The sequence below is a fragment of the Oncorhynchus keta genome, chromosome 10 (assembly GCF_023373465.1).
Source record: "Oncorhynchus keta strain PuntledgeMale-10-30-2019 chromosome 10, Oket_V2, whole genome shotgun sequence".
Taxonomy (NCBI): domain Eukaryota; kingdom Metazoa; phylum Chordata; class Actinopteri; order Salmoniformes; family Salmonidae; genus Oncorhynchus; species Oncorhynchus keta.
In genome coordinates this window covers 52,759,150-52,769,637 of record NC_068430.1, presented here as the reverse complement: position 1 = coordinate 52,769,637, position 10,488 = coordinate 52,759,150, and the positions used below count along the sequence as shown (strand labels likewise).

General features: G+C 42.1%; 1 protein-coding gene across 1 annotated transcript in view; it reads left to right on the top strand.

Moving 5' to 3' along the window:
* The first annotated feature begins 9,609 nt into the window (after window positions 1-9,609).
* The window catches only part of LOC118388946 (protein CBFA2T2-like), a 50,593-nt gene continuing 49,714 nt past the window's right edge, over window positions 9,610-10,488 (top strand). The window contains exon 1 of the mRNA XM_035778574.2: window positions 9,610-9,809. Within this exon, the coding sequence (XP_035634467.2) occupies window positions 9,782-9,809 (28 nt within the window). The 5' untranslated portion in view covers window positions 9,610-9,781. The remainder of the gene's footprint in view (window positions 9,810-10,488) is intronic.

The following is a 10,488-nucleotide window of genomic DNA, read 5'->3' as shown; positions in this document are numbered from 1 at the left end:
AATGTATTGCTGCAGCTTTGATTTAAGTGTTAAAACGGTGTAAAAAATAATGTGTTATTTCAAAGGCCTTGTGCGAGGTTCAATATATTGACTGATATGATAGTCAGACACAAGTACCATTTTTAAAGTGAAGGCTTCCAAGTCACTGCAACAAGATTGACTTTAGTATTTATTATTTATTCATGTTTAAGGCTCTCGGTGTCTATGTGGAAGTTTCCAATGATATATATGGTTAAACGGTATAAGTGAGCAATTACTTGTTGTATACTGACATTGTTTGTCATGGGGTAATATTTTTATTGGAAAAAATGAATGAATGAAAGAAAAAATGAATGAATGAAAGAAAGAAAGAGTGATAACACACAGAAAGCTACCATAGCTGCACTGCTATCACACATGTTCCAACTCTAGGGACATAGACCTTCAAAGAAATCACTATGAGACATCGTCACCCCAAGTCTATTTGGAATGCAACCAGACAGTTGCGAGAAAGGAGCTTGTCGGAGTCTGTCAAGCTATGTAGGTTAGCTGTGAATGCACTGCTGCACTGTATCTGCTACAAGGCAGCACAGCAGTTACTGTACCCCTATTTAGAATGAGTGGCCCTCAACCTGTATGCATGGCCCTCTCTCTCTCTAGGTTATGTCTTTTTTGTACTGCAACTCCCCTGACAAGGATACAAGGAGGAAGTACACTAATGGAGTCCCTTCCAAATGTATGTATTCTACCTTTAACACGTGATGATGCACAGAGGAAAGAGTTGGCCCCAAGGGACACGAACTGCAATACAACGTGTGTGTGGAATACATTTCTAATATTTTCTATTCAGGTGTGCTTGTACTAATAATAGTTTTTGGAGGGTTTATACTGTTATGTTGCAAATACCAAAAATGAAAAGTAAGTAAGAAACTAAGAAGAAGTTGTAAATGGAGCTGTTCGATCATCTTTCTTTGGTTCCCAAACCTTTGTTACCCTCTAGTGGTCAAACCTATCTATTGCAAGTGACTTCTTGTGAACTTTCAGGTCTCTTCACATAAGAATGTTATGTCTGCTCATCCTGGGGTGACACTAATGTGACACATAAGAAATGCCGATACAGAAGAGTGTAGGGTGAAGTCTCCCAACTAATGGTTAGGATTGGGGGAGAGGAAGCTGATCCTAGACCTGTACCTAAGGGAAACTTCACCCCGGAGCAATACGGAGCAGTACATGAAAAACAGGAAAAGCTAAATGTGACACAAACATACCGGTTTCCGAAATCTAGTTACATGATTGGGATAATGTAGCAATGTGGGATGACCTCTGACCTCAGCTATTAACTATAATACTTTACAATACTTTAATACTTTTCAATACTGCTACTGTATACTGTAACTACAATACTTTATTTAAGACTGAAATGGGAGAAAGATTAGAGGATATGTGGAAAAAGGGAAGTCACTCATAAGCGGAAATCGAAGTCCCACCACTGGGGGGCATGTGTAGTCTGGAGTCGGATCTAGGATCAGTTTATCCTTTTAGATCATAATGAATTACATTATATGGACTGGGGGACCTGATCCTAGATCAGCACTCCTACACTGAGACGATTTATAAATACGGGCCCTGTTGTCTGTGTGAACTCATGTTCAATGCCATCTATCCCTAGCTTTGTTATGGTGTAACATATTCATATGATACAAAGCCAAGCCACATAAATGCCACCAGCACCCTTTGTACCCCAACCCCCACCCCATGCACCATAGGATTAAGTGTTTACCTCAATAGTGTCTTGAGTACAGCATTTCCAGACAGATGTCCATTTCAATATACTTTCAATACCCCCCCACACACACACACACACACATGAAATCCAAACACAGACATGTATACTTAGGCTGACATCCAAAGGTTACTTAAATGAATCTGTTAAAGATGTCTAGATAGATAGCAAGACAGACAAACAGACATTGATTGATTGTTCAATTGAGTAAGTGGTGTGTTTAAAGTTGGTTCCCAGAATAACATTCCCAGGTCTGACAATATAATGTAATGCTACCACTCTGATATGTGTTAAAACACTGTAAGTTTGAAAGGCCTTGACCGAGGTCAAAATACGCTGACGGAAATGATAGTCACAGACACAAGCACTGTTATTAAAATGAATGCTTCCAAGTCACTGCAACAAGAATGACATTAGCATTTATGATTTATTCATGTTTAACACTTTCGGTATCAGAGGTTATATCTATGCGGACAACGCTGCTTGATTTGAGTGGCACACATAACAATGGGCACAATTATGAAAAAATCTTTGACCATATGACCTAGTCTTCATACATCTGTCATGCTGTTGCTCCTTTAGTAATTTGTACGGCAGGTGGCCACCCCAAGCCATTCTAAAGGATACAATTTAATATTCTTAAAAGCTACAATGAATGGAACACCATGGGTTCATATAAGACTCAACAAAGGCCCATGAGCGTAGTTACAAACACACACTTGAGGGTTAACCGTATAGATCCACACAAACCCAAAATAACCCACGCACACACTCTCGTGGAGTTCCAAACATTTACAATGGAGCCAGCACACACTAATGCATTTGCACACAGGTATACACCAAAGTGAGCACACGCAGCTATATATATAAGCACACAATCATCTTCAGGATTTTTGCATAGATGCAGATGATTCTGATTTGTGTGTGTGTGTGTGTGTGTGTGTGTGTGTGTGTGTGTGTGTGTGTGTGTGTGTGTGTGTGTGTGTGTGTGTGTGTGTGTGTGTGTGTGTGTGTGTGTGTGTGTGTGTGTGTGTGTACAGTACCTTCAGAAGGTATTCACAACCCTTGACTTTTTCCACATTTTGTTGTGTAACAGAGTGGGATTCAAATGGATTTAATTGTCATTTTTGTCAACGATCTACAGAAAATAATCTGTAATGTCAAAGTGGAATAAAAATTCAAACATTTGTAAAAAATGAAGGAAAAATAAAACACTCATATATCTTCATTAAATACTATTCAACCCCCTGAGAACACATGTTAGAATCACTTGGATTGTACAATATTTGCACATTATTCTTAAAAGAAATATTCAAGCTCTGTCAAGTAGGCTGTCATTGCTAGACAGCCATTTTCAAATCTTGCCATAGATTTTCAAGCTGATATAAGTCAAGACTGTACAAAGGCCACTCATGAACATACAATGTCATCTTGGTAACCAATTCCAGTGTATATTTGGCCTTGTGTTTTAGGTTATTGTCCTGCTGAAAGGTGAATTTGTCTCCCAGTGTGTTGGAAAGCAGACCGAACCACGTTTTCCTCTAGGATTTTGCCTGTGCTTAGCTCTATTCCATTTATTTTTATTCCCCCAAAATCTCCCTAGTCCTTGCCAATGACAAGCATGGGGCAGGGAAGCCTAGTGGTTAGAGCGTTGGACTAGTAACCGAAAGGTTACTACCCGAGCTGACAAGGTACAAATCTGTCGTTCTGCCCCTGAACAGGCAGTTAACCCACTAGGCCGTCATTGAAAATAAGAATTTGTTCTTAACTGACTTGCCTAGTTAAATAAAGGTAAAATAAAAAAATACCCATAATATGATGCAGCCATCACCATGCTTGAAAATATGAAAAAGTGGTACGTACACATGGATGTGTTGTGTTAGATTTGCCCCAAACATAACGCTTTGTATTCGGGCCATTAATTTCATTTCTTCGTGGTTTTAATGTTTTATTGCAAACAGGATGCATGTTTTAGAATATATTTATTCTGTATAGGCTTCCTTATATTCATTTAGGTCAATTTATTGGGATATTTCAAAAATCGTTAAGTGGTCAAATTTCAAATAAAATGTTGATAATATTCCCCCAAAAACATTCTAACAATAAATAAGCGATAATCTAACTTAAGTTAATCAAATCAACAAAAATAAAATCACAAAAAAAAACAATTACCAAAAACAAAAAATATATTAATTCAATCAAATATCATGTAACAATCATTAATCCTTCAATTTGTTAGTCAGTCAGCTATGGTTGGTCAGGTAGAGTTGTTGACTGTGTGTTTGTGTCTTTGTGTTGGGGAGGGGAAGCGGTAGCTGGCAGTTGCTGGATGAAGGTAGCAGTTGAGATTGGTCGGTGCTGTGTCCAGGATTGGTGCTGGTGTTGGGGCTGGGACCGGGAAAACCTGTGTTGGTTTTTGAGTCTGCTCCGGTCCTGCAGAGGAAGGAAGGACAAACCTCAGAACGGGAAAACACACCTGGAAGACCGCGACTCGTAGGTTGGTCTCTTTGGTCCTTTGTCCTCGTCTCTGGTTCTGGTGGTGATGCTGTCTGGGGGGGGTGATGCTGTCTGGGGTTCTTCCAGACCTTCAGGCGTTACCAGCTTTTGCTGCTGGACCAGAAAGGCAGCGCCAGCCGCGGTCAAGCCACTGTTACTGTTGCTGCCTCCTGGTCCGTCCAAAGAAAAGGGTAGAAGAGAGAGATTAGCGAGAGTAGAGAAGTGGACCCAACCCTCGAAAATCTCCAACACGCAGGGTTGTGAGTAATGAATAGGAACTGGTCTGTCATTTAGGTTAGCATTGTGGAGTAACTACAATGTTGTTGATCCAGTTTCCTCCTATCACAGCCATTAAAACTCTGTAACTGTCACCCATGGTCTCATGGTGAAATCCCTGAGAGGTTTCATTCCTCTCTGGCAACTGAGTTAGGAAGGATGTCTGTATCGTTGTAGTGACTAGGTGGGTTGATACACCATCTAAAATGTTATTATTAACTTCAACATGCTCAAAGGGATATTCAATGTCTGCTGTTTTTTCTTGATTTTTTTAAATCTGCCAATAGGTGACCATCTTTGCGAGGCATTATAAAACCTCCCTGATCTTTGTGGTTGAATCTGTGTTTGATTTTCACGGCTCGACTAAGGGGTCTTACAAATAATTGTATGTGCGGGTTACAGAGATGAGGTAGTCGTTCAACAATTGTGTTAAACACTATTATTGCACACAGAGTCCATGCCACTTATGAAGCACATTTTTACTCCTAAATTGACTTAGGCTTGCCATAATGAAGGGGTTGAATACTTAATGACTCAAGACATTTCAGCTCTTCATTTTAAATGAATTAATAAAATAGCATAATTCCACTTTGACATTATGGGGTATTGGTGTTGGTCAGTGACACAAAATCCCCATTTAATTAATTTTTAATTCAGGCTGTTATAACAAAATGTGTAAAAAGTATGGTGTGAATACTGGGTGTGAATACTTTCTGAAGTCACTATATGTGTGTATTGTGTGTGTGTGTGTGTGTGTGTGTGTGCATATACAAACATAACATATGCATTCACAAATACAAACACAATCCTCCCCTCAAAAAAACAGACACGTAACTACAATCAGCCACAATCTAAACCATGTCTCAACTCCCTGAAGACGGCCTCAACTCCCTGAAGACGGTCTCAACTCCCTGAAGACGGTGGTGGTGGAGTGGTGGACAGTTGGGGATGGTCTGCTGATTAATTTAAACTCCCCTCTCCATCTCGACCCCCTTCCCCCTCTCCAGATCTGCAGAGCTGCTGCCATATGGGCCAGTGTGTCTGTCTGAGTGGACGGCTGGCAGCCTGGCCTGCTACCCCCAGCAGCTTGTCAAGGGGGGGGGGGGGTGGAGGTTGGGCTCTGCCACCCTGATTGAGACAAGGTTACGTGGCCCAGGGCCCTGACTGTTAGCCTTGTGTGTGTGTGTGTGTGTGTGTATGTGTGTGTGTGTGTGTGTGTGTGTGTGTGTGTGTGTGTGTGTGTGTGTGTGTGTGTGTGTGTGTGTGTTGGTTTCAGATGAATGCAGTGTGCATATAGTACTTTACATTGCAATGCGTTTTAATAAGTTAGGGCGACTCACTCCATCCATGAACCAATATGCATCCCCCACCTGGAATATACAGTACCACAGACAGAGGCGACTCGAGCCATGAGTGAGACTTTGGATGGCAATGAGGGGTCAAGGGAGAGTTTGAGGTCAGGGAGGCTGCACCTGAGACCTGTGCGCCTTCTGCCCTATAGCTCTGTCCTCTATTGTCCCCTCGGCATTCGTTGCGCTCATTATTTATTGTCACCCTTTTCTTCCTGAATAATGTAAAGGTATAGATGCATGAGGACAGAGGGAGGATCTACATAATGGGCTATCTCTCTCTCTCCATCTGGCCCATGGATGTTGTAATCCACACTGTCTGTCTGTCTGTCTGTCTGTCTGTCTGTCTGTCTGTCTGTCTGTCTGTCTGTCTGTCTGTCTGTCTGGGGTTCCTCCCCTGCTCTCCCCCCTACGCTTAACCCCACGCATGATATGGATGCCCTCTCTACTGTCTCATATTTGATTGATGGGGTAGTACTAGCGGGATTTGGAGCATGTGTGTATTGAGGTTTTGTGTGTGTGTGTGTGTGTGTGCGCGTGCGTGCGGTTTGAGGGGTGGTGGTGTACATGTGTGTGTCAAGACTGATGGTGTGCGTGTCTGTGTGTGTGCGAGCGTTGAGGGTGATGGCTGTGCTAATTCTAGAGAATTAACACGGCGTCTGCCGCATGACCCCTCTGACACGACCGTTTCCTGAGCTCAGCTGATACGCGTGCCGCTGTGTGGGATCAACATGCGGAGGACAAAAAAAAAGAGGTGGGGGAAACAAGTGGACAGCAGGCACAGAGTTGATGAATGACGACCACAGCGACCAAGAGAACCGCGACCCGTCTTGCTGGCCCCCCAAACCATGGCCTTGGCCCTAACCCCACCTGACCCAAATTCGGCCCCGGGTCAGGTTAAGAATCACCGGACAAGGGCCGGACAGTCAGTAGGAGCAGGAAGTGTGGCAGGGTGTGCGATCTGTCAGGTTACCCACAGCTCAGTGGCAGGCTGCAGCAGACCTGCTGGTGTGTGATTAAGGGAGCAGTGACAAAGACGCCGGGGCCAGCTGTCACGCACAGGGAAATAATGACGGCAAATCCCGGCCGTCTGACTCCCCAGTCTTTGACTTTATCTTTTGTGAACGTGTTACTGAGTTGATTTACTAGTGGTTTTAGGTACTGTTTAGTTACTCTGAAGGTTATCACTTGTCAACACTTTCCTGGACCACACAAAGGTAAAATGGATAAAAGTGTATGCTAAATGGCATATATATATATATATATATATATATATATATATATATACACAGTACCAGTCAAAAGTTTGGACACACCTACCCATTCAAGGATTTTTCTTTATTTTTTACTATTTTCTACATAATAATAATAATAGTGAAGACATAAAAACTATGAAATAACATATGGAATCATGTAGTAACCAAAAAAAGTGTTAAATAAATCGGAATTGGAATTCTCTCAACCAGCTTCACGAGGAATGCTTTTCCAACAGTCTTGAAAGAGTTCTCACATATGCTGAGCACTTGTTGGCTGCTTTTCCTTTGCTCTGCGGTCCAACTCATCCCAAACCAACTCCATTGGGTTGAGGTCGGGTGATTGTGGAGGCCAGGTCATCTGATGCAGCACCATCACTCTCCTTCTTGGTCAAATTTCCCTTACACAGCCTGGAGGTGTGTTTTGGTCATTGTCCTGTTGAAAAATAAATGATAGTATACTGCGTATCACTGCAAAATACTGTGGTTACCATGCTGGTTAAATAAATCACTGGCAGTGTCACCAGCAAAGCACCCCCACAACATCACACCTCCTCCATGATTCACGGTGGGAACCACACATGACGAGATCATCGATTCACCTACTCTGCATCTCACAGACACGGCAGTTGGAACCAAATACCTCAAATTTGGACTCGTCAGACCAAGACAGATATCCCCTTTTTTATTTATTCAACACTTTTTTGGTTACAACATGATTCCATATGTTATTTCATCGTTTTGATGTCATCACTATTATTCCACAATGTAGAAAATAGTAAAAATAAAGAAAAACCCTTGAATGAGTAGGTGTGTCCAAACTTTTGACTGGTACTGTATATGCTACTGTATATATATATAATTCTGCCATGGTGTGAGACTTTGACCTATCAAACCCAACCTTGAACTTCTTCCATCATATATTTTCTTAATCCATTCCCTATTCATCTGTTCCCTAGAATAGTAAACTATGTGGATGGAGATGATGAAGATATAGGGGATTACATGCAAAATGCCTGTTCCCACCTCTGCCGGGGCGGCAGCGTAGCCTAGTGGTTAGAGCGTTGGACTTGTAACCGGAAGGTAACCGGAAGGTTGCGAGTTCAAACCCCCGAGCTGACAAGGTACAAATCTGTCGTTCTGCCCCTGAACAGGCAGTTAACCCACTGTTCCCAGGCCGTCATTGAAAATAAGAATATGTTCTTAACTGACTTGCCTAGTTAAATAAAGGTAAAATTAAAAAAAAATGTTTGAAGATGCTGTAGATGCAGTTGAGTGCAGACTCAAAGGTGACAACCTCTCCCTCTCTGTCAATGCAATTCAATAAACTTTATTGACATGGGAAGTTAAAGCACTTTTTTTTACATTGTCAAAGTAAACTCATAAGACAATAATATCTCCCTCCCCCTCTCTCACTCCTTGTCCAAACACACTCTCTTACAGATCAGTTGAGAAAGCAGACAAGAGCAGACCCAAAGGATGACAAGCTCTCTTGCTCCCTCTTCAAGCCACCCTCCGATAGGTGAAGGTCCCTGGTGGGGTTGATGGGCTGCAGCCTGTAGTAGCAGGTATTGGACCGGGTCATGGTGGGCGTTCATTTGTTATTGTAACTCAGCAGCTGTGCATCATGCTCCCTAGAGCAGGTGGCAGCCTTGCAGGGGTGGTGGATGGGGGAGGAGGCAGGAGCATGTGGCATGTGTTTGCGTGGCTGGGGGAGGGAATGAGGGGGGATGGGGGTTGGAAGGCTAGCTCTCAGCAACCAAATTAAATATCGTGTTTGCTAGAGAAACAACATATGAGGGCCTGGATGGGGTCCAATGCCAATCATTCCTTGCCTTCAATAGGTTGTTGTGTTGTAGAAAGGCAAGAAAGCAACACTCTATACATGGCACGAGGATGCCTCAAATAAATATTGGAAGTGTATGTGTTTTAGGCCTACGGCCATCTCTGTTGAATATACATTATTATTATTATCAAATATTTTACATTTTAGTCATTTGTAGATGCTCTTATCCAGAACGACTTACAGTAATGAGTTCATAGATTTTTCTAATTTTTCCCGTAAATATTAATGTATTGATTAGCACATGTGATGGCGTGCATCTATGCTCAAATTAGCCCACAACATGACCAAAATACAGCACCGAATCAATCTAAACATTCTCATCATGGATAAAATGTTGACAAGTAGCCTAATGACATATGACCTTTTTCCTTTGCCAAAAACCTAATGGATATCTTGATTTAAAAGAAATGGCTCCAAAGCAACAAAAAAACATTTGGTCTAAACCGTGGATATGTGAGCAAGTGGTGGTCTATTCTGTCGTGACTCGCGTTAATCATTTCCAAAACACTGGTGTTCGTATTTCCCTGCTGTTACGACGGTGTAATAACGCAGCAGTGTATTTGCTTTTTGGCGAAAGGATTACAAATAGTCCCGCCCACTCAAATATTCAGCGCAATCTTGCTACAGTAGCAGCCTATGCCCCGTGATACCTGATGCAGTGTTACGAATCACAGCGGGCTTTTATCTTCATTGAGAAACAACAAGTCAATGCGAGATATCAATCGACGAGCATATATCATTTTAATTACAGTTGGCTGTGCCTTGAAACGTGCACACTGTCATTCAAAGTGCGAAGAGCATGGTCGGGATTCCGGGCGCTTTTCAATGTAAGTAGCCTAACTAAACTAGTATCTATGTCGGCTAATGCTGTGGGGTGGTATATGTTTTGGTGTTGTAAAATACACGCAACACGTGTTTGTGGGCGTTTTGGGGTATTATTATTTGGATTATTTGTATATTATCCTATGACAATGTGTGTGGATCAGATGCGCTAAAAATCAAAGATGGTGGATAAATGAAGATATATTACTTAGGTCGTTTACCATTGATTATAATTGTTCAGTTCCGGTCTACTTAACTGGGTCTGTCTCCCATAGACACCAATGCAATAGCAGCTGGGTTTGGTCTACGTAAATTAAAGGCAATGCACTAACCAGGAGAAAAGGGAAAATAAACAGGGGAGTGGGGTGTCTGGCTTCCTCTTCCGTCTCTGCTAATTTAAAGTGGCAGTCAGACTCATTTTCACCTCATTTAACAAAAGGCACATCTCAATAGGTAGTTAGGGGGTCCAGGTAAGTCAAGGGGGGCTTTCCTCTTTTGTTATCTATTGTTCCTCAAGCAAGAGGGAGGCCGATGACATCACAACTTCCCATCAAACCAACTCATCTAATGCTCTACTCCTTGAGGTTTACAGTTGTCTCTCAAAAACACGAAAAACATATTTTTTTTTACCCTTTAGTGTGCGAACTTTACTATATTTATACTTGGGATATCACTTTTCAACAG